The sequence below is a fragment of the Mytilus trossulus genome, chromosome 13 (genome assembly GCF_036588685.1).
Source record: "Mytilus trossulus isolate FHL-02 chromosome 13, PNRI_Mtr1.1.1.hap1, whole genome shotgun sequence".
In the NCBI taxonomy this organism is placed as follows: domain Eukaryota; kingdom Metazoa; phylum Mollusca; class Bivalvia; order Mytilida; family Mytilidae; genus Mytilus; species Mytilus trossulus.
The window spans coordinates 47,476,305-47,501,659 of NC_086385.1; the positions used below are offsets into that span (position 1 = coordinate 47,476,305).

At 32.8% G+C, this 25,355-nt stretch overlaps 2 protein-coding genes across 4 annotated transcripts; both read left to right on the forward strand.

Annotated features, from left to right (window-relative positions):
- The first annotated feature begins 65 nt into the window (after window positions 1–65).
- LOC134695522 (ataxin-8-like) lies at window positions 66–10,282 on the forward strand. 2 transcript variants are annotated; one of them, XM_063556803.1, is made up of 3 exons: window positions 66–289; window positions 3,666–3,712; window positions 7,375–10,282. In XM_063556803.1, the coding sequence occupies exons 2-3, from the start codon at window positions 3,667–3,669 to the stop codon at window positions 7,809–7,811; spliced, it is 483 nt and encodes a 160-aa protein (XP_063412873.1). In that variant the 5' UTR covers window positions 66–289; window position 3,666; the 3' UTR covers window positions 7,812–10,282. The 2 variants fall into 2 exon arrangements, with proteins under 2 accessions (XP_063412873.1, XP_063412874.1); XM_063556804.1 differs by lacking the exon at window positions 66–289 and having other exon boundaries at window positions 3,232–3,712.
- Window positions 10,283–12,858: 2,576 nt separating this feature from the next.
- Window positions 12,859–24,822, forward strand: LOC134694864 (golgin subfamily A member 6-like protein 7). 2 transcript variants are annotated; one of them, XM_063555964.1, is made up of 4 exons: window positions 12,859–12,991; window positions 18,674–18,785; window positions 20,157–20,405; window positions 23,412–24,822. In XM_063555964.1, the coding sequence occupies exons 2-4, from the start codon at window positions 18,767–18,769 to the stop codon at window positions 24,125–24,127; spliced, it is 984 nt and encodes a 327-aa protein (XP_063412034.1). In that variant the 5' UTR covers window positions 12,859–12,991; window positions 18,674–18,766; the 3' UTR covers window positions 24,128–24,822. The 2 variants fall into 2 exon arrangements, with proteins under 2 accessions (XP_063412034.1, XP_063412033.1); XM_063555963.1 differs by having other exon boundaries at window positions 18,745–18,785.
- Window positions 24,823–25,355: the final 533 nt, after the last annotated feature.

Genomic DNA, 25,355 nt, shown 5'->3' on the forward strand with positions numbered 1-25,355 from the left:
GCATCCCTACTGTTCACACCGCGCGTTTGTTAAACCTAGGAATAGTTTTAATAAAGGTTGAAATTTCATTTTCTACCGAACAGATAATGAAGAATATTTATTTGTATGAACTGCTTCTTTTGAATTTGGCGTACATTTTTAATTTCGGGAAATCAAATTGCTATATTTATACATTTATTGCGTAATGTGAAAGATAACTATTATCTATCTTTACCTGCAGCCGTCATAAAGGAATTGAAATAAATAGTTGTGATAACAGACGGATCTGTTTGTACCTGAAACAAAAGAGGTAAGCTCAATTTTGTATGAAATGTCATCTTAGCTTTCAAAAGAATTACACTGTTTTACAGAAATGTAGTAGTCAATATGTTTTCAATCAGGTCCTCTCCGTCAACTGAAATAAATTACATGATAGCATTCCGACAAAAAATATATTGAAAAGGATATCGATATAGTTGAATATAGTTTTCATTTCTCTGTCATATGCGAATACATATATCAACAATCTGGTGAAGTTTTCTGTCTTAACAAATATTAATTCAATCACAGTTGTTGTTACATGTCCATGAGCATGTTATTTCTAGTTTCTCTTTCGTATTTTATAATACCTTATATTATCATAATTTGATTTTTATGGGTGTATACCTTATTTGCATAGTGCTTAAAATCAAACTGACGTAATTCATTGATTCCAAGGTAATTTATAATCCTGGTACCTTTGATAACTAATTATATCGATATACCAAATGGAGAGTGTCTTTAGAAATCACAAATCAATCTTATATTGCAGAACTTTAGTGTAATTTAATCTTAATTTAAAAATAACTTTTGGATATCATATGACTAAGATAACAGAACAACATTTAAGTTTATTAGTTAAGTGAACTTCTACCTTTGAGTTTTCTGAAATCAAGTGGACGTGTTTATTTCGGGAAATCACATTTATTTTGTTAAACATAACTTGCATTACGTCAGGTAGGGAGGGGGTCTGTAAGTGATACCCCATTTTTTTAAAGGAGTCTTTGTTAAGCAACATTTGTTGAAATATTTTATTTTACCCTGATTTTTTTATTTTGTCGCTAAATTGCCATGTCGTATAGAAAATCAAGTTTGACATATTTTGTTACATGCAGTGTTAAGGTTCTTGATGTACACACATTGGAACGAAATACCATCTAAGTCTCGTGACAGCTTTCATTATTACATAAAAAGATTTCACTAGTCGAAATAAAGGATTCCAAACGGGGGTGTTGTATGATTCCTTAAGCGTACGTTACTTTCGTCTATTTAACGTAGCGTAGTTTACCAAAGTCTATTTTGATGCCCGTTTTTTTATGCATAACTTATAAATGATATACTCGTAGGTATTACAACGTTGGTGAATATTTGGTCGTCACAGCTCAGTCATCAACTATTCATCCATAGATTAATGAATATTCGTCGGTCAATCAACGACCACTCAGACGTTCGGATGACAGATCTGCACATTTGGCTGATCGGACGAATATAATTAATAAAGGAAACAGTAGCATACCGCTGTTCAAAAGTCATAAACGAAAGAAAGAAAACAATACCGGATATCAAACTATAGCCGAGGGAAACATCAACTACATGTATAAAAGGAAAACAACGAAACATATTTCCTAGCTTCGTTAACAATCGTTATTATCAAAACTAAAAACGATTAAACAAACAACGTATCTGATTACTAAAATTTGAAATCGAACAAGCATTTATGAAAATAAACGTTTCACAAACTGAGCAAAAAAGGGTTATGCTATACATTCGAACAACACGAAAACATATTCAATTTCAAAAGAAATAATTTATAATCACAATGAAACATTAGTCAATAAGCAAGTCTGTATTGGAGTACCTCGCTGACTGCTTGCTATTATTTACATTGTGAAAAAGGCATAGGTTTAACATAACACTGTAACAAAGATAAATAGATAATTTCAATATATAACACCTAGCGTCTCCCAACATGGACAAAAATGTATACTTGAACTATAAAATTTGATTTGTAAAGATAAACAACATGATAAATGATTGTTTATATCTTTATTTATCAAAATCTGTTTCACAACTTTGTTTCATTAATTATATCTGACCATTTTATTATAATAATATAGTTTTGGGGAATATTTTACTGTGAGGTTTAAGGTCTTGTAAACGCCAAATATTTGTGCAATCTTTTTATGCCCCAATTATGGCCATAATGTTTTCTGGTCTGTGCGTCCGTCCGTCCGTCTGTTAGTTCATTCGTCCCGTTTCAGGTTATAGTTATTGGTCGTGGTAGTTTTTGATGAAGTTGAGGTCCAATCAACTTGAAACTTAGTACACATAATCCCTATGATGTGATCTTACTTGCCAAATTAGAGATTTTCTCCCATTTTCACGGTCCATCGAACATAGAAATAATAGGGCATCCGTGTACTAGGGACACATTCTGGTTTTTTGTTGTTTTTGGTGTACTTTTGTTCTGTCGGTTTCAGAGTTAATGTTTGTATTTTTATTGCTTATATCGACTCTAAATAAAGTTTTATGCCTTTTGACAATAAATAAGGAAACGTTTTCTAGATCCGAGTTATTTGTTATATGAGCGAATGCAGTAAACACACATTTTGCACAAAGAAAAATATATAGATTCAGTGTAAGACTTTTAGAATTAAGGTGGTATGGGAGCCTAAAATAAAAATGATAGAATTTGTTCATACTTTGCCAAAATGTAGTATCTATTGATATATGTTGAAAAATATTATAAAAATGATAGGTCACCGCGCATTTTCTCGAGCTACAGGACGTGACAAAATGACACATTTTGTATGGATTATACAAGAAAAAATACCATTTTGTGATTAGAAACTAAACAAAATAATAGAATTGTTAAATACTTAAGGAAAAGATAGCTTTCGGACAATGCGTTGAGAATATCAAAAGAAAAGATAGGTTCACCGTACTTTTTTCCAGCTAAAATACAAAATAGGAAAATTCCATAAACAGTCATTCAGAAAATGCACTGTTTGAGAGTTACCTTCCCTTGATATGCCAAATGTTTTTTTTAAAAACAACCAAAATTACTCAATATTTGCAAAAATATAAATATTTATAAGTTATATCCTGATAAATTAGTTTATTAAATAAAAATTCACATTACATATCTGCATTTCTGCATCAAAGTTTGCTAACTGGATAGAAAATCTGGACCTTTGGTTCTCTGTTTTTTACAATCCAAGATGGAGGAAGACACCCATACCACCTTAAGTGACAACATCAAACGCTCAATTTGTAAGAAAAAGCAAAACATGTAATGCACATAGCTAAGTATGCGGCTGCTGTATTTTTGAAGTGGTGTTTTGGTTTGCAGACAATCTTTGATACCTGTCAATTTTTTTTTTCATGAATAGACTAAAAACGATATTGCTTGGACTCGAAAAACATTAAATTTTGTAAGGAGCCTATACAATAAATCCATTGCAGTTGGCTTATTTACTTTGTTTACATGCTTACCTAAATTTTGCTTCTCTTGTTTGCTCAAACTTTATTCCACATATTATTGTTGAAAAGCTCTTACTTTGTAATCTTGGTTAAACAAAAAACTATATAAAAAATATGTGTATTTAAAACAATTAAAATAATGAATGTGTCATCTTAATTTTCAGAATGGCAAGCCAACCAGATAAGAGAAAACAGCCTGCGGGAACATATAGTAAGTACTAAAGCATGTTAACAGTGGAACTAAGGCCGTGTTCACATTGACCTAAACTCGGTGTTGTGTAAGTGTAACTCACACGTAAACTAAACAAAGTTATGTTCCCATTGATAAAACTTAATGTGTACATGTAGTGTAAACCATGTTTTGTCTACATGCAGTCGATACTCGATTTAGGCCTTGTGTAGATTAAGTGTAAACAACACTAGGTATGTAAAACATTAGTTTTACCGTGTATATTTAAGGAAGAAACAATTTTTGAATAATATTAATATTCATAACAATTATTAATAAAGTTCTTTACAGAAATATTTGTCCAAACTTGATATATTTATTTGGTGTTTTTTTTTAGAAAAAAACTTAACGTAGTTTTATTAAGCCTTTATCAAAACTCAAACCAGCATCATTGCCGAACACATAATTCATTTGAAAAATAAGGTCTTTCCGAATCGACTTGACTTGCACAGAAATATTTGCCACTGGTCTTTACTCAAACAACGATTCACTCATAAATGCATAACTTAAAAAGTGTGGGGTAAATGTATTGTGTGTCTTGTATCTCGGATCCGTTAAATTACACTCAAAACTAAAGAAAACATTTGCCCATCCCTTTGTCGAATACTCCTTGGAGAAGAAATACCATTTTAAACAAACAAACTACGTTTTCTTATGCTTAATCGAGATATCTTTATTATGTTTAAACTACTGCAAATCATCAACATGGATTTCATAAAGAAGCAACCACTTAACTTAAAAACGGGGGGGGGGGGGGGGGGGGGGGGGGGTGTATTTTGTTTATTTATTTGAGCCCGACATTTTCCGCGCAAACGTCCGATATTCCGTTTTTTTTCGATGCTGGTAATAAAATTATTTTTTTCAACATTTAACACTATGTAGTGTAGTATCTCAGATCCGTTAAAATACAATTAGAAATAAAAAAAACATTACCCCCTTCCTTTGTCAAATACTCCTTGGAGAAAAAAACACCATTTGAAACAAACAGAAAAGATAGAAATGTAGTGAATCAGATCCTTAACATCGCAATAACTTTTCTTCGTCTGTAAGCACGCTGATGGTGAACCTACGTTTTTAATGCGTAATCGAGACATCTTTAAACTACTGCAAATCATCCAAAATGACTTTCTTAAAGGCGCAACCACTTTATTTAGAAAAGGGGAGGTTCTGAGTCAGAATTTTTTCTCGCGCGAAAGTTTTTAATTATTTTTTTTCTTTCGATGGTACCAATTCAATATTTAACACTATAATGTATGGGGAAACAAACTTTGGATTCAGAATATATGTTCATTTTAATCATCTGAGTGACTGGCTTTTTTTAATCAAATTGTGGGAAAATCCAATTCCCCCCTTTTTTCATGTCATATGACCGTTCCCTAACTGCTAGAAAATGTTCATGAAGGATAATTATCGACATCGCGAAAAAAAAACCGCCATACTTAATGATTCTAGGGATCTTTTTATAATAATTGTATGAAAAACAAACCAACTTGGAACTCGTTTGTCATTTTTTGTTTGTTCATAACATAGATAGCAAAGTTTTAACTTCTAGAGTACAGCTATTGTACATTTCAACTAAGTCTGGCGAGCAGTATAAAATATATTTCCGACACATAAAAGTTCGTCGATAACTGTTTTTTTTTCGAATAGTTGTGTTTATGAAACCAAAAACGTAGACAAAAGTGTTTGTCCTATTCAGGAAAAATAAAAGATTTCAACATTATACCAAACGGCAAGTCAGTGAAATTTAAAAATAGATAGCTCAAAAACACTCGTCCGCTGTATTTCCTCATTCTCTTTAAAACAAAATAAAAGAGAGAAAGTATGTCATAGCATTAACATGCTCTATGGCTGATTGCATCTTTCTTAAGCTTATACAAAGTATTGCTGACTTTTTTTCAGCAATTGTCCCAATTTATTAACTGCAACGACAATTGCGATAATGTGTGTGTCTCATGTTAAATTTATTTCTAAAATAATGTTAGTTCATTCTATCATACTTCGTATAATTGCAGCATTTTCAATTTGGATAACACAGTATGCAATAATTAATGTTAACACATTGCTGGAAAATATATTTGAAATTTTTTTTATTTAACTACAGGAAAACTTCTCTATCGTTACATTGTTTTGGATCGACGGTTTATTTTTACACTTTGAGAAAGCCCAAGATTTGAATGCTACCTGTAAGTGTAATTGTAATCCTAATCGTAGGTGTATGACTGTTTCCGCAAATGTCTAGTGAGAACAAATCTTATGTACAGGTAGCTAAACAAGGTGTATAGATTTGAACAAATCTAATGTGAAACTAGTGTGCATTTCATTAAACCAAATGTAAACATGTTTACTGTACACAGCGTTTGGTGTGAACACGGCCTTAGTGAATAACAAAACAAAACTGTTGCACCCGTCGTGTTGCTCATATAGTACGAGCCCGGTGATAAGTCTGATTCAATAATCCATTTTCGGAGTACTAGCTTGTGGTTTGAACCATTTGAACAAACCCGCAGCCATCTGTGAACAAACAAGATATTCCGTAAACTAAAGACCAACCAACTAGCTCGTCATGGCGTCCCTAACGTTTATAAAACCAACTCCTAATTTTATAGCTTCCTTGTGAGCGAAAAACGAGGACAGACAAGACCATTTTTGGCGCGCGCAGGTTATTGACTGGGTCAGAATAGGTGAACGGTCGTCTGTAACGTCTACTTGTCATATCGTACGCGTTATACACATTTAAACTGTGGGGTCGCAAAAATTTTAAAAGTTTTTAAACGCCTGAAATAAATAATACGAATAACTAGCATAGTTTGTTTTGATTTTTTTATGTTGAATTCTTAAACGATTTTTTTCTTCTCGTATACCTGCATGAACTTTACCCTTTCATTATATTTCAATCCTCATTGGAAAGCTTCTGGCAGATTGAGTGAGCGTAAAATCACTGTTAACGATAGCCAATGACAAACAGGTTAAAGGTGATTGATTGAGTATTATTACCAACATAATTATTGCGGTTGTCTTCCCTGTTGTGGAAATGATTTTAATGGTAAGAAATGGAAGCCATGAATAATGAATGTTCCAATAAATAATTAATACACTTTATAATCGAATACATTAACTTAACATACAAGAAAGATCGGCAAACAGAATGCTTGATTGACAGATTGAATGTAAATTTTTTGAATGGTCTAATGGACACTTTTTTCTCTGAAGAAATTTAGATTCATTATGGAAAGGACAATGTTCTTTTAGGTGATATTGTTTTTTTTTTCTAAAATCGATATTCAGACCATGAAATGTGTTGATAGGTAAACGTGCAATAGTAAATGTCATTCGAATATTGAGCTTTGTTTTATAATTACCTATTAAACAAAATAAACATTTGATTAAGATGCGTCCGGAGCTTTTCTCTATTTCCCCTGAATAACCTATCAATATTGTAGCTTGTGTTGTTCCTTAACTAATGGTCTTCTGACTTTTAAAATCAATTCATATTCTATTTTTTTTCATTTCACATTTTACGCACGAATGTATTTGGGTTATAATTTCCAAAGTAAAACCCATTGCTAATATACAATTCAAATAAACGTAAAAATGATAAACTAAACAATGGCTTACACATTTCCTTTCTTCAAATCTTATAGAAGAATACGAACAACGAAGACAAGAAGAAGAAGAAGATGAAGAGGAAGAAGAAAAACAACGACGACAATACGACTTAGAACAACAATATCAACAAGAAGAAGAGGAACAAAGACGACAACAAGAAGAAGAAGAACACAGACGACAACAAGAAGAAGAGGAACAAAGACGACAACAAGAAGAAGAGGAACAAAGACGACAACAAGAAGAAGAGGAACAAAGACGACAACAAGAAGAAGACGAAGAACGTCAACGACAACAAGAAGAAGACGAAGAACGTCAACGACAAGAAGAGGAGAAGGAGGAACAACAACGACGACAACTAGAGGAAGAACAACGACGACAAGAAGAAGAACAACAACGGCAACAAGAGGAAGAAGAAGATCGACAACGACAACAAGAGGAATATGAACGACAAGAAGAAGATGATGACTACTAAGATGGCTATAATGAAGATTATGATGATTAAGATTTTAATTTATCAAAGAATTTTAAATTAAACACTTGTTCATTACTTCTGCTAAAAAAAGTTATTTATAAACAGTCCCAGTAGTTTGTACAAACGTATGAAAAGTGTCTCTAGCTTTGATAGATGTCAATTCTATTATTTGATATATCAGCAAACTTTATTTCAAATGTCAATGAAATGAAAAATAAAATAAATTTAAACAATTAAAACGATAGATATAAAGACATGTGTATTTAAAAAAAGTATTATATATGAGATCTATAATAAAATTCCTTCGGTTAACATGGTTAAGTATGTACATTGTAGATTAATACCATCAAACGATGTATTTCCTTTGTAGTCCCTACAAATTTTACCTCTTTAACTCTTCGGTCAATAAGAACTTGATTTGGCCTGTAAATAAATATTGTTTTGTCGTGGGGTGGGGGTGACTGGCTTTGTTGTATACATGACCCTCTCGTCAATAAGGGATTGTTGTCTGGCGAGCTATAAAAGAGTATTGCTGCGTGCTTTACATATGGTTTTCTTTGAAAAAGCTATTCTTTCTCTTGATTGGCAAGGAAATAATAAAGTGAATAGGACAAGTCAAAGTCAAGAATTTGACGAAGATAGCTTTAAGGAAGGTTTTCTAAGAGCAATAGGGCATACAATGTACTACAGGTTATTGACACGAAATGTCTAGTGCCCCGTCATCTCTTGCAGTGCGATTCACAAAGAAAAACTCTGGTGTGATTAGTTGATGACTTAATAATAATATGTTACTCCATATCTTCTAAAAACCTGAACATATAATGTATTTCAAGATTATGTTGTCTGATGTTTACATGTAGTGGACACACGGGTTTTTTCCAACATGGTGTCTAGAAAATAATTTCGTCATTCTTATTTTGCATGAATTGCAGATACATTCATCCGACCGTGTGTTGAACATATTGTTCAACCACTGAGGATAATTTGAAGGTTTGCATGTGTTATGGTACCGCCGCTCAGAATTTGATGAGCAACATTTTCTCGCTGTAGGCATTTGTGTTTAGATTTGAAGTGTATCCATACTTTGTGTTAATACGTAAAATAATTTCGCTGATGACTTAATGAACTATAAATGCAAATGTATAACTAGATTTTTCAAATTATCATTAAAATAACCATATTGTGACAAGCCATATTACGAGACACTAGTAGCGACATTGTAAGCTAAAATAGGACATCAAAAGTTCAAACAAATATGAAAAACACTAGAGTAATATATATGTAAGCGAACCACGTTAAATATGGCGAACTTCGTGTACTAGTAAGCGAGTCATTATTGGAACTTTGATTAATAGACTGAAGTAATAATTAAAGACCTCTTCTGTACGCTATATAGTCATAATGTACAGTACTTGACCAGAATACTGATGGGTCATTGTGAAAAGTGCTGTAACGCTTTGTGACATACTATAATAATAATGAGTAAATATGTGAAGTACCTTTGGCAATTTTTTAATGGTGAACATTTTTAATATTCTTGAATCTGTTTCTGAGCTTTGATGAACTTACACTGAACACAACTAACATTAAGACGTTTATCTAAGTGTAGAACAATAATACAAGCGAGTCTTACACAAAATTCATGTTACTTTCTACCTTCTAAACACAAGCGTTCGAATTCTTTTGTTTTAATTGAACAGCAAACCGGACTGGTTTCTTTTACTTTTTGCCAATACTTTATCAGAGTTTTTTCTGTAATCAGCTTATGGATTTCGTTTTCCTCTAGGTATCGTTTTAATTTTTCAACTTTATTTAAGGAATGACTATAATATTTTTTCTGTCTTTGTAGAAATATCATAAAACATGTGGTGCGCACTGAATAACGCGCGTAGCGGGTTATTTAACATTGTGCACCAAATGTTTTAATGTTATTTCGAATAGACAGAAAAATATTACAGTCATTCCTTAAATAAAGTAGAAAAATGAAATTTATAACAGTCATTTCTTATAATTTAATTCTAAATTCCATTTTAAACCATAGAAAATCACGAAAAAACGTTGATGACGTCACGATGACATGACTAAATTATGTGTATGGTCTGAGAAAAAAATTAACGCCAGCCAATCAGAAGACGCGTTACATCCAAAATTAAATTGTTTGTGAATATGCCACCGAATACATGATGGTAGAAATGTTATAATAAACTCGATTGTGACGCTGGAAATAACTATTAAACTATTTATTGTAGTAATACTTTTATATCTATTGGAGAAAACTTTAACTCTACGGCAGAGCTGCTATATTTACAGAAATGGGAGTATTTACATGTAGTGTAAAAATGTCTGCTAATTAGATAAAACCTTTACATGAAAAAAAGTGTCGACGTTGAATACTCGATGATTCAACTAAGCTATCAAAATAAAGCACGGCGAGTTACTTGAAATAAAGAAATGAATTTCTACAATTCTTATTTTATTATGTATATATTCAGTCTTGTGTTCAGGGTGGCATCATCATCTAAAATAAAAGAAACTAATGAGAAAAATGTTTATGTGATATACATGATAAATTGAAGCTATTTGATGCAAATATGTAACGCTGACTCTTCACGCTTTATCTTTCACATTTGATACTTTGCAGTAAAAATATATATGTAATACAACCTTATTGTCCAAGGTAAAGATAATGTTAGTCGGATTTAGCTATTACTTTTAGGATTTTGTTTTGTTGTCTTATAGCTTAGTTCTGGTTCTTATACAAAATTAGCTATCTAATATCGGGGTTCTGAATTAAAATCCAGAAAAGTGCTTCGGGCGCATGCAATTAAAATCTGTAATTGTTTTTATCGGTATATATTTACGTAAAGACATAATTCGTAGAATTCACTTTAATTACCATTTTTTTCAACAATATTCGTAAATATATTCTAGGCTTCAAATTGAACACACATTAACTAAAATTTTGTATCTAATGAGTGCTTAATGCATTAATAAAACAGACAAATACATGCCCAGGTCTACCTACTGATATATACCTACTGACATATCTTCAGTCCCCCTTTTATAGTAACTTATCAATCAATATTTATTTGGTACCTGAGTCATTTCAAAACTATTCTTATTGAAAGACACTAGCGTCAAAAATGTGTAAAGAACTCAAATCACAGTCATTAATCTTCCCATTGTATATTTATTTCTTCTGTTTGCTGCCGTGGACTTCAGTTATTGCGTTAAGTACAGCACCATAAATGATATTGAAGTTTTGAATTATCGTATCATAATTTGCAAATGTTTCTGCACGATTTTGCATCAAAAAGGCCTTCTCGCCAAATCTTGTGTCAAGGTAGTTTGTGGAATTTTGTTGACTCCATCAGTATGATTATGTTTCACATTAACACGATTTCTTTATTATGATTGCAGACTATGTGCTGGTGAATAAGACTCAGTAGTTATTGTTTGCCTCGTATTAACTTCTGTCTCACTTTCAGGTTGTTGTATTATTCGTTTAAGTTCCATTACCTCGTTTGGTTCATGATTTACGATATATGAAGATCTTTGCAGATTACTGTAAATAGTTATCAAATGTACCAGGATTATAATTTAGTACGCCAGACGCGCGTTTCGTCTACATAAGACTCATCAGTGACGCTAATATCAAAAGATTTATAAAGCCAAACAAGTACAAAGTTGAAGAGCATTGAGGATCCAAAATTCCTAAAAGTTGTGCCAAATACGGCTTAAGTAATCTATGCCTGGAATAACTCAGAAGACACTCTATGCAGTGATTGGTTTGTCATGGTATAAGTTTGAACTGGTCATTCGTCGGGTAAAATTTGTATTACCATTATTTGGCTTGAATAGGTTCTCACATTAATACTATTAGTACTAACATTTGAATCCAACCCCAAATTGAATATGTTTACTTTAGTACTAGGTGAACTGATAGTTTAAAAGCAAGAAATGGATGGATTTTCCGTGGAACTATTAAAAGTATAAATACTTGAAGTGTATAAATCTGGATGAATATCATAAACTCATGGTTCACAATTTAGAACGTATTGTATGTCTCATTCATTTTCTCTTTCAAGTCTTAATTATAAGCACTATATGATGTGAAAACTCTTGAGGTTTCGTCTTCTCCAAATTTTGGAACATAGGAAGTGTAATTTATCTGTTTCCCAAACTCATATTTTAAATGTAACCAGACTACATTAAGACTGTTAATTTCAGTTACCCGTAATGTTTAAGAGAAAACAATGGACACTGAATTTCCATAACTCCCAATGCGCAATTATTTTTTTGAAATAAAATACACCGTGAGTTAAGATTACTGTTTGTGTATAATAACTTTATAATTGTTTATAAATCACACATCTTGAGTTGCAATAACTGTTAGTGCTCATAAAAAGTGTAAATATTCACTTTCACTCTAAAACTGTTCGGAATTCGAAACAAAGAAAAACAATCGCCTAATCTATAGTTTAAGCTGTTTTGTTTGTTTGTGTTTTACTGTGTTTAATGTATTTGTTTTTCTATCATTTTAAAAAAAAATATATAAAAAAATTGAGGAGCCAACCGATACTATGAATGGTTGGCAGATATTATGAACAAATCACTCTCAATGTCATTGTTCTGTGGAATCATTATTATTCGTTGGATAACAATTTTAGTAGATATCGTGGGTACAGGTGCACCACGAATCTAAATGACTAACGAATTGCAAATTTTCGAAATGTATATATGCAGACTTTTGCAAAACCAAGAGATCAAATATCAACGAAATTACTGGCAGGCCTCAATCCAATGAATTTGGTATCCACGAAAATAAATGAATCCGCAGTATTTAACTTTTCTGAAAGTGTATATTTTGTAAAACTAGAATTAATATTTATTTAGATAAATTAACAGCAGCTATTTTAATATAACAGTTAAATTGTCAAAATCAACAATTCACTCAAGGCACATATTTAAATGTTATTGAAACAGACTTTATTTTATGAAAACGTTTGCAAGACCACATCAATCGATATACCCTAAATATAGAATCGGTATACACAAATATATCAGTAAACACAAATGACCTTCTAGTTGGCAAGAAGAGTTTTGGATAATTCATACATAATAAAAGAATAAATATGGATTAAAACGGATGCAGTTTTAACATCTTTATTTAGCATAAGGTAATTTTATGTTTTAACTTTGAAAGATCCTTCCCCATAACAATAACTGTACAAAAGCGAAAGTAATTATGCAGTAGTTTACAGGAAAATATATACCGTAAATACGAATGATCCAAATCTCTTAATAAAAAACTTAATATCAATAATCATGGCACATGTATCGATCATTTTTATATGCGGTCAACGAAAAGAAGTTATACGTCATGTCTTAAGACTAAACCATAACCATTATGAGGTCAACATGCATTCCTCAATAAAAACGAGCTTTTTAAGTCATATATATAAAATATTAAAAATAAACATTAATTGCGTCCGCAACGTTTTTCTGAATTAAATTTCACCAGGAACAACCAAAGCCGAATATAACTCGTCAGGAAGAAACATTCAAGTAAGTTTAATATCCATAGTACCAAACAAAAAATACCGAAAATTTCAGTTCGGCTCTATTATTGTATGAACATTAAGATGTTCCTTAGAAGACAGTTAGCAGAATGTGTATAATGCAATAACCAGTATACTTAGATTTAAAATGACAATAATTCATGAATTTGTCGGACCAACAAATGAACTTAACACTTCTAAAACTGTTTAAAAGCCCATGCAATTTACACACATAAAATTGGATAATGTGTAATTTAAAATTAAAAGAACATAATCGCTGTCTACGTCATAAGATATTTATCATCCAAACAAATCTTTTTATTGGTTAAATGTTCGTCTGCAAATTGTCGGTAAATGTTCAAGATGAAATGATTAAGCAAACATTAAAACAAACTCGGCAACCCAAGCTTTATTCAACAAGAAATTGTTAAACAGCTCTTATCGTGGGAGATATTATGGACATAATTGTGCAAATCGTGATACAACCATGAAATTAGGTATGAATTTGGTTTAAATGATACGTATAAAAAATCCGCTGCTGGTCAGAAAAAATAATAAATTTTTCAAGATGGTCACCACACATTTTGGAAATGGCGTCATTATAACATGGCAATAATTCGTAAATCCTTTGGAAGGTGTGTTTTATTTAAAATACAATTTTGGATTTGATAAAAAGTAAATGACAGTTCCCAAATTACGACTAGACATTACAATAATAAAACTAAAAGTGACTTCTGGTTTCAAAATGTCGGCAAAAAAGTCAAAAATTTCAATTCTTATACTTTCAAACAACAAATTTTACAACAAATGTTGTAAATCCTTGAAAGATGTGTTATAGGTATAATCCAATGTTAGTTATGAGTAAACGTTAAAAACAGTTCCTAAGTACGACAAAACAACATATAAATGAAGAAAAATGTGATTTCCGGTTCCAAAATGGAGGCAAATACGTAGAAAACATTTTTATGATTTATATCCACTTAACAATTGATAGCATTCTTTGTTAAGTTTAAATGCCAAGTTTGGTTAGAAAAACTGATTGCTTATCTCATAATTATGTGACAGTTGCCTATACAACAACCCGTACAAGGAAGGCCAGAACGATAGAATTTACAGTTACCAACACAGCTGGATGTTTGCCTCCGCATTTCAAAAGTTCCTGACACAAGGATGCAGCGGCAGTTACAGACGTCCTTTTCGGTTTCCAACTGTCATCGATTCTTTATTTCATCCAACCCCGGTGTTCATGACTTGGTATATGTACCTGTCGAATACATGAATCAGGCTGAGCCCAAACAACTCCTCCTTGATTTACTTCTCTTTTGATGTGCTATGCAAATGAACCTCTTGTAGTCGGAATTGCATCACAATGCCGCTGCTTCCTGACAAACAATTCACATCGTGCCGCGCTTCATACTTAAGCCGAAAAAAAACGTCCTTTACATCTGAAAAACCTTCCATAGTTAGCCAAGCTGACCTCTTCCCTTTCACAGGACGATTCGACAAAGTGTCAAAGCGACTGAATGCATGGATGAAAGGAAGAGCAGCAACACAAGGACCAAACGCATTTGATATGTCACGTACAGGAAGCCATCAAAAGTCTTTATTTCTTCGATAACCTATCCACAATGTGTTCCACCTAGTTTTGCGATTGCTGTAATTCCTAATACTATTACATCTGTGTCAGTGCTACCTAGTATTACATTTTACAACACTTTTCATAATCATGCCGAACAAGGAAACATTCGTGTATCTTCTAATTCATGATTATAAGGGGTCGAAAGGAAGCATCCTTATTGAAATTGAAGTATGAGTAACATACACATTTTTAGCTCACCGGGCCCGAAGGGCCAAGTGAGCTTTTCTCATCACTTGGCGTCCGTCGTCCGTCGTCTGTCGTCCATCGTCCGTCGTCCGTCGTCTGTCGTCCGTCGTCCGTCGTCCGGCGTTAACTTTTACAAAAATCTTCTCCTCTGAAACTACTGGGCCAAATTTAACCAAACTTGGCCACAATCATCATTGATGTATCAAGCTGAAAATTTGTGTTTTTTACCTGGCCAACCAACCAAGATGGCCACCATGGCTAAAAATAGAACATAGGGGTAAAATGCAGTTTTTGGCTTATAACTCAAAAACCAAAGCATTTAGAGCAAATCTGACTGGGGTGAAATTGTTTATCAGGTCAAGATCTATCTGCCCTGAAATTTTCAGATGAATCAGACAACCCATTGTTAGGTTGCTGCTCCTAAATTGGTAATTTTAAGGAAATTTTACTGTTTTTGGTTATTATCTTGAATATTATTATAGATGGAGATAAACTGTCAACAGCAATAACGTTCAGCAAAGTAGGATTTACAAATAAGTCAACATGACCAAAATGGTTAGTTGACCCCTTTAGGAGATATTGCCCTTTATAGTCAATTTTTATTTATTTTTTGTAAATCTTAGTTAACTTTTACAAAAATTTTTCTCCTCTGAAACTACTAGGCCAAATTTTACCAAACATAGCCAGAATCATTATTAGGCTATCTAAATTGTGTTTTGTGACCAGGGAAACCAACCAAGATGGTCACTACGGCTAAAAATCTGGTCAGGATCTATCTGCCCTGAAATTTTTAGATGAATCGGACAACTCGTTGTTAGGTTGCTTCCCCTAAATTGGTAATTTTAAGGAATTTTTGCTGTTTTGGGTTATTATCTTGAATATTACTATAGATAGAGATAAACTGTAAACAGCAATAATGTACAGCAATTAAAGACTCAAAAATAAGTTCAAATAACCAAAATGGTCAATTGACCCCCTAAGAAGTTATTGTCCTTTATAATCAACTTTTAACAATTTTCATAAAATTTGTAAATTTTTACTAACATTTTCCACTAAAACTACACGGACAAGTTCATTATAGATAGAGATAATTGTAAGCAGCAAGAATGTTCAGTAAAGGAAGATGTACAAACACATCACAATCACTTAAACAAAATTTTGTCATGAACTGTCTGCTTCCTTTGTTTAATTCACATATGCCAAGGCGAGCGACACAGGCTCTTTAGAGCCTCTAGTTATTAGTCCCTTAAGAAGCAATTTTGTCAGCAAGAAACTTGCACAATTTCGTTTTGTTGCAATCTTCACAGTGAAAACTATTCTAAACCCTTGGTATTCTGCCAACACCTTTCAATCTGGCACAAAAACCTTGCCTTTGTTTTGACACAGCCTTTAAACTATTCATTTAGTAAACATCAAATACAATGTATACTCTTAAATACTTATCGATGCATAATTTTTTGTAAGGCAGTATGACATTATTTGCATATTCATCAAATATTTTTGCCCAACCATGTGACCTGGAATTAACCATTGCTGCCCTACCGACGATAAATGCGTCCAAATTTGGATCAGAAAATCGTAGAATGTATTAAGTAAACCTATTTGCAGCGATTTAATACTACTATTTCAAGAAACATCCTAAGATAAAGACAGAGAAGTAAAGTTTTTATGGATATAGAAATATTTCAAGTAAAACTGTCTACTGTAACAAGAAATGAAAAGTCTAGAAATGATATCGCAATCACTTTAAAGGTTCTCTAGCTTTGTTTTTGACAAAGACGTTTCCAGTTTCATTTTGCGGCCAAAATAAAAAGTTGTTATTTTTCATTTGGTTATAAAAAGCAGGGTTTCCATCGTTTTGCATTTGCTTCAAAAGATCTTCTATTGATTTGGACCAATACCTTGGAATTATTCCATATCTTACCTGTTCAACTATTTCCTAAATGTGGTATTTTTTTACAAATCTGACGACTCTTCTAGAAATGAATTTCCAAACTCGTTCATCACTTTACAAAGTCTTTAAAGCTGTTTAAAGGCAACGTTTTGTGTTTGTAGAGTCTTCATTAGGTCGTTCATCTGTTATCGAATGACACAAACCACAAGATCTTTTAAATTCATCTTCTAGTATATTGACTCCTGGTCCAGCTACCATCCATTTGTCTAAATTGGATCTTCGGTTAATCCTATGGCGCCAACATCGCCCTTCACAATTACATTATTCTGCTTTTGTGCCTGATCAATTGTGTTATAAGAAAACAATTTGCTGGACTATCGTACAGTGAAATTATCATTTTCAAATTTCATTAGCTCCTGTGGGTGATGTTCGGGAAGGGAAGTCACATCTTGGAGATGGGTCTGTAACGATCGAGCATAATTAACACGACCAAGACCTAAAACAAAACGCTATCATGCTCTATATGGACTGTTTGTAAAGTACGAAATCTCACTCATGAAATGAGCATAATACCAAAATCAGAAGAAGTTCTTAATTTATAATTGAACGCAAGGTATGAAACTGTGGTCGAGATGACTCTATACACCAGTCTTTTAAATCATAGAGCGTCACAGAGTCATGCCATACTTATACATTTAGCTTTCATAATCCGAAATGAACAGTTCAAGCAAAATACATGCAGTTGTCTGATGCGCCTGTCTAATCCTAGGTACATTTGAACATACATAAAAAGAATCTGCCGTTCTTGGTGTTGCAATATTGGCTTTAGTAGGACAACATTTCCATCCCCTATCACGCAATATAACACCCAGAGTTTTATACCAAGTCATTTTAATGTGCAATCCACCAAACATGACGATACACTTATCTTTTCCGTAAAAACCAAACCATTCTTAGTGAATTTGCTTAGTCATTTCCAAAAGTGGCTGATCTGCAGTTGCAATTGATGTTTCTCCAGGATTCACCACATTTCCGCCTTATCCATTGAATACATGAGAATTGCCTGGTAATGCATACGAATCGCTCTTAATGGCTATAAATAGTTTGCAGATGTGCAAAAGTGTTAAACACATGTGTATCATTACCTTGAAAAATGTAAGTAAACCAATTCACAATATCATTAGAAATCCAAAAACACCACATAAGTAGTAAATAGTTCAAATGTTTTTGAAAGAATTTCGTAACATTTTCGCCGATGCGCAAATACTGGATGTTCATTCTTAATAAATATGTTGTGTAAGGAAGGTAGCCGCCAAACCTGATAACTGGTTTTTACTAAAAGAAGTTCAAAGAAAAGTTTAAAAGAAAAATAAGTATGTTCAAACTGAGGAAAACAGCCATTTTAGAAAATGGCCGTGGCCATCTTGAAATTTTTTTTTCTAATGGCCAGCAGTTATTTCGTAAAAAGTATATGATAATGATGCTTTGTGGTAATTTTCATGCTTGTATAATCATTTGCACAATTCCCTTGATTTTGCTTGCTAAGATCTTCCATTATTACTGTATTGTATTGCTTCCACAGACGACAAAAACTATATGAAAAAAGAGTATTAGAGAAGAACCAAAAAAACAATTTATCATCTGAATTTTCAGAAGCAAATCAGATAAAAGAAAAATGCCTACAGATAAATATAGTGAGTAAATAACTTAGCCTGTTTTTATAATTGTTAGACGAATACTGGCGATCGAGACTATAGAAATGTACAAATACGGAGGAAATCCTCAAATAGTCAGAGAAGTTGTATAAAAAGAGAAATAGAGTTATATACAACATATCAAGACAAATCATCAGTTTTTATTGTCACAAGCAAAATAACTGTACTTATGGTGAATAAACTGCTTACCCTTCTGGACTTCACCACGGTTTTGATGGTATCTAAAACAGGGTGACCACACGCTCACTCCTTTGAATTTTGCTGTTTTATAGCAGTTTGACACGTCTGTGTTTCTATGATTCCTGACTATATTGCAGTATAAAGTAAATCTTTTTGTTTACGTTGAGTGCATAATTAAAATATTTTAGAAGGTGATAAATTGCAAAATCAGATTTTGTCTCACACACAAACATGATCTCCCCAACTAAAATATGTAACTGACCTTTTTACTTTTTTCATACTAAGCACAGAGCCCTAAAAGATTGCAAGATACCAGAGGGACAGTCAAACTCGTAAATTGAAAATAAACTGACAACGTCATGGCTAAGAAAGGAAAACGTCACACAGACAAATAATAGTACAAAACACAACATAATTAAAGACTACACTGTCAGGTGCTTCGTAAGGGTAATGCAAAATAATAAGTTTCTCTTATTGCAGGATCAGAAATATCTCGATAGCTGTATTTGGTTCATGATGCCAAATGTTCATGTAATAATTTATCAAAATGATTAATTAATAAGTTCTATTTCAATAATGTTGCAAGTACATTAAACCCAATTTCTTCTATTGCAGAACTGAATAAATTTGAATGAATCAATAATAGTGTATTTTCTTGTTACTCTTTGCATTTTGTTATTTTATTCTAGATCTGCGACTAAGAATGTGAGGTTAGCGACTTGTTATAAATAGTTAATCTTCATCACACGTGTCACATAACGCGTTAAATGACATGTCAAAATCAAAAGCTGATTTTAAAGAATGTTAAGCATATTATTCATTCTTTAATACTGTCTTGTCCATACAGATAAAAAACCGATAGCTGTTCTTATCCTGTCGATGCATACTACTTAACCTCGCGTTTTCATGTTTTCCGTTTGTATATAATGACTCAATATCCAACCAAACCTGTCAATTATCCAGAGTTGAATCCTAAAACTTACAATGTAAGCATGCACTTTTATCGAATTCATGATAGTGAGTGTAAAGTTTATGCATAAACATGATAAAGGATTAATCTTTTGCCGTAATCTATTCAGATATTGCATGTGAATTTAATGAGAACTAACTAGCTTTTATGGAGCATGTTTATGATCTTGTGATGCATTAATTCTTAAGTTTATATTACAGTTGTATTAACGAAGTCGTATCTAAAGAAGTTAGCCAGCAAGATTCGAAGAGAATACCACCTTGTTTTATTCAATCTAGGAGTTGAAGACCACATGCTTGAACATGATGATAACTATGTGAATCGAAAGGTGTTTAAGGGTTTGATAAAATGGCAGAGTTGGTTTGAGGTTAAAAGTGAATATTACATGGTACAGCGCTTGAAAGAAGCACTAGTCAATGCTGACAGGAATGATTTATGTAAAGACTTAGGTATGCATATGAGAATTATCCTTATATAATAAAATTGAGAAAGGAAATGGGGAATGTGTCAAAGCGATCACAACCGAAGGCCACCAATGGGTCTTTAATGTAGCGAGAAGATCCCACACCCGGAGGCGTTCTTTAGCTGGCCCCTTAAACATGTGTTTAATATTTCAGTGATAATGGACGTCATACTAAACTCCGAATTATACACATCAAGAAACTAAAATTAAAAATCACACAAGACTAACAAAGACCAGAGGCTCCTGATTTGGGACAGGCTCAAAATTGCGGCTAGGTTAAACATGTTTATGAGATCTCAACCCTCCCGATATACCGCTAGTCAATGTAGAAAAGTAAACGCATAACAATACGCACATTAAAATTCAGTTGAAGAGAAGTCCGATTCCGATGTCAGAAGATGTAACAATAGAAAATAAGCAAAATAACAATAAAACATAAATAACAACAGACTACTAGCAGTTAACTGACATGCCGGCTCTAGACCTAAATAAAACTGAGTGAAAGACTATGTCTCCATCATATGAAAAGAAATCACAAAACATTCACAAAAAATCTTTAAATCTATAGTAGAAAATTTTAAATCCGTTCCTTGAATTCGACATCATCGAAGCCACTTTACATCAAATTTGTTCTTTGCAATCAGCAACACGTTTGGTGACACGTCTGGAGGAGAATCAGCTAACCCTTTGTGTGCTAAGTTTGGGTATCTGAACTATTTACCGAAATGTTTTTTGCAGTCTGAGATCTTAACATACAAGTAAATTGATTTAAACTATAACATGTATAATTTTACCCATTTTGTTCTTTTCCCGATTGTGACATTTTGTCTTAGTGTGGATTCGCATTGCAAGTGATACATGTACATGCATATGTCTGTTTGTTTTATTCCCGCATCGTTGTCAATATAATGGAATTTGATGCGAATGTCATACAAGTGACAGATGGTTAATTTAGCTATTAAACCAGGTTCAATCCACCATTTCAAATCCCTGTACCAAGTCAGGAATATGACAGTTGTAATTCATTCGTTTGATGTGTTTAGGCTTTTGATTTTGACATTTGATTAAGGACTTTCCGCCTTGAATTTTCCTCGGAGTTTAGTATTTTTGAGATTTTACTTTTTATGCATTAAAATCTACGCTTCATCTTTCAACTTGTCACGTCTTTTGTTTGTTACATTGATTTGTCACTTCGTAATTGCTTAACAGTCATTGATTTCTATGTTGTACTCCAAGGACTTTTGGTTGTCATTTTGTCGTTTTGATACCACTGCACAAATTTCGAGGTAGTATACTGGTTTGGTGATCTACGCCAGCGTCATCAGCGTCGTCAGCGTCTAAAGACATTGGGTTTTCAGACATAATAGTCGTAAATCATTTTAATTGCATCAAATCAAGGTTACAAACCAAAACTGAGGGGAACAAACTATCTATAGGAGAAAAACAACGGAACAGCTTAAACACTCAACTGCTACAAAACAAACACTAAAATAAACAGAAACAGACTGTTTGACATAACCCTTTCTATATCCCTGACTTTATACAGGACGTTTCAAGAAACAATGGTTGGTTAAATCTGGTTTCCGCTTATACGCCTATATGTCAATGTTTAGAATACCACCAAAATGAAAACATTACGTTACCAGAATACAGTACAGATTAACACATAAACACTCAGGACAGAGAACACTTAGATACATAATGAAATAGTACAATAGATTTTAACCATTCAGTTGAATTCTTTGAAAACATTGCTGATTATTAACCAATGTCAATGGAATTAAATTCTAATTCTTGAATTCTTGAGGTTCTTTAATATAATCTTCTCGTTTATTTCGATTTTTTATTTTTGGTCCGTTTCTAAAAACTTTGTATTTTTAAAATAAAATTAATTAATATGTATGGGTTATTTGATATAATTAATCTTACCATGGGCGTATGACATTTGCGCCGATTTTTTAAATTGTCATTCTTTCATTTGCGCCGATTTTATATTTGCTCCTAATTGCATTGACAGATTAACCCAGGTAAGTAAATACTTGTACATGTACTATTCTCTGAAGGTACAGATATTGGTAAAATTTGGTTACAAACGTTGTTCACATAAGTTTAAGTTAAGAAAAGCCAGAGAAAGAAAAAAAGATACTTCGTTATTAACAATTACGACAAATATAGAAGAGACGAAATCACATGAAAGGAATATATTAGCTGTGTTGCCTATCAACACTCGGCAAGAACGTTAACAGATGTATGATTTTAATCTTACAGTTTTTATGGATGTTAATGTTTTAAATAGATTTTTATTTTGCCATTTTAGTAAAAACATAGTGCTTTTATCTTAGATCGTTACTTCTTGATTTGAAAGTATGTGAACATAGTGCGTTAAAAATTCTCATCGACATTCTTTCTTCCACCTCATCTTCATGTTATGGTTGATAATTCATATCATTTGTACAACTGGCTAACGGAAGAGGTCAATAAGGATGAATGAAAAATAACATTCACCTGTAATTCACCTGTAAAAAAATCGGCGCAAATGCTAAATGCCGCTCACCATGTGTAATAGATTTTGTTTGTTGCGGGTCCCGTTTCAAATGGGTCTACTTTAAAATCCAAAGGGTCAAAAATGAAACCACGTTTGATTTGAATTTTTAAGCTGGATTTAACCATTTATTTAGAATTTTGATTTTTGGCCCGGATTTTGAATTGGTCAGCATTATGGTCCAAAGGGTGCAAAGTTAAACTTAGTTTGATCAAAAAGAGAAAATAGCCAAGATTGTATTAGATGTTCAAAAAACGGGTTTTTAAACCTTTTTTTTTGCAGTGACTTTTGATACAAAAAAAGCATTTCAATCTATCGCCAATACGATTTAATTGGGATATTGGTCAAAATCATCAAAGTTAACATACTGACTAATACATTAATTTAAAAAACGTACAAAATATTCAAATAGACAATGTCTAACAAATTTTCTCCCTTCAAATTTAAAAGAACAACAACATCAGTATCAAGAACTAAGGCGACACCAACACGAAGAAGAAGGACACCAACGTCGACAACAAGAAGAAGACGAAGAAGACGAAGAACGACGACAACAAAAACAGGAGGAATACGACGAAGAAGAAGAATATCGGCAACAAGAAGAAGACGACGAAGAAGACGAACTTAGACAACAAGAACAAGATGAATACGACGAAGAAGAAGAACGTCGACAGCAAGAAGAAGACGAAGAACGACGACATGAACAAGAGGAACACGATGAAGAAGAACGTCGACAAAAAGAAGAAGAAGACGAAGAACGACGACAACAACAAGAAGACGACGATGAAGAAGAAGAACAACGACGACAAGAAGAAGAAGACAACGAAACAGAAGAACGACGCCGTCGAGAAGAAGAAGACGAAAAACTACGACAACAGGAAGACGACGACGAAGAAGAAGAAGAACGACGACGACAACAACAACAAGACGACGACGAAGAAGAAGACCGACAACAGCAGATAGAAGAAGAAGAAAGACAATTACAACAACAACTACAAGACGAGGAAGAACGACGAAGACAACAAGAAGACGATGAAGAAGAACAACGACGACAGCAGGAAGAAGAAGACGATGCAGAAGAAGAAATACGACGACAACAAGAACAAGAACAAATACAAGAAGAAGAAGACTACTATATGAACTATGAAGATGATGATGATATGTAAGATTTTATCTTTGTCAACGAAATTTGAACAAATTTGATAAGATGAAAATATTTGCATTACTTTTTAAAAGATATTTCTTCATAAACAGTCATGATATTCAAACAAACGTATGAAAAGTTTTTGCTAGCTTGGACAATTGCAATACTATTATATATAAAAACGAAGATGTGGTATGATTGTAAATGAGTCAACTCTCCACAAGAGACCAACATGATCCAGCAATTAACTAAAGGTCACCGTACAGCCTTCAACAATGAACCAAGCCCATACCGCATAGTCAGCTATAAAATGTTATTTATAAACAAGCTTTATTGAAACTGATTCTCAAGATTACGACAATAATTATAATATTGCGTTCTTTAAACGCTTAAAGTACATACCTTGGGTAACATATGAAGATAGTGTACCTCAGCTGATCAGAATCGCCATGATTTGTATGTGGTGTTCCGATCATATTCCAACGTCAATTTTATTCCTGAATGAGCTACCTGGCGCCAATTGGTGTAAATGACGTCATTGGACGAGTATGTAAGAACATAAGCATTTTACGGGAAAATGTGCGATTGTGAAACTAGCAGTCATCATAACAAGGCGACATAAACAAACGATAAACCATTGCATTATAATCCTAATCACTATAAACATTATAAAACAAACAAATATGTCAAGAAGAATAAACTGCTAACACAGAGATATTTCTCGCATTTCTATTATTTTGATCATGTAAGTGTTGAAATTGAAATAGGAATACTTTAACATGTAAATTATGTTATATAAATACAATGGATAAGCGTTGATTCTTGAAAAAAAAACCATGAGCCCGCAGGCGATGCCTTACAATAAATTATATATTACAAATAATTGGTAAAATCAATACAAATACATGTTGAACACACCACGTCTGCCTTTTCATTTATCAGGCATCTGAACATTTTTTGACAAAATGAGACATATTCTATCTTATTACTAATAAGAATGAGAATGAAAATTGGGAATATGTCAAATACGGGGACAACAACTTGACAAAAAACATATATATATATAATATATTTAAAGCATGTGTCCAAAATTTCTAACAAGAAGTCTTATTTTATTCTTTAGAGGTTTTAGATAAAATACATGCTTTCAATGGTCCTTACAATTCTGTTGACAGTTATGATTTTTCTACTCTGTACACTACACTTCCACACAATCTTATAAAGAAAAAGTTTTTGTATTTGATAAAATG

Coding starts and splice junctions, on each gene's coding strand:
- LOC134695522 (XM_063556803.1), top strand. CDS start 3,667: ATGGCAAGCCAACCAGATAAGAGAAAACAGCCTGCGGGAACATATA. Junction 3,713..7,374: donor ACAGCCTGCGGGAACATATA/GTAAGTACTAAA, acceptor CAAATCTTATAG/AAGAATACGAACAACGAAGA.
- LOC134694864 (XM_063555964.1), top strand. Junction 20,406..23,411: donor TGATTTATGTAAAGACTTAG/GTATGCATATGA, acceptor CAAATTTAAAAG/AACAACAACATCAGTATCAA.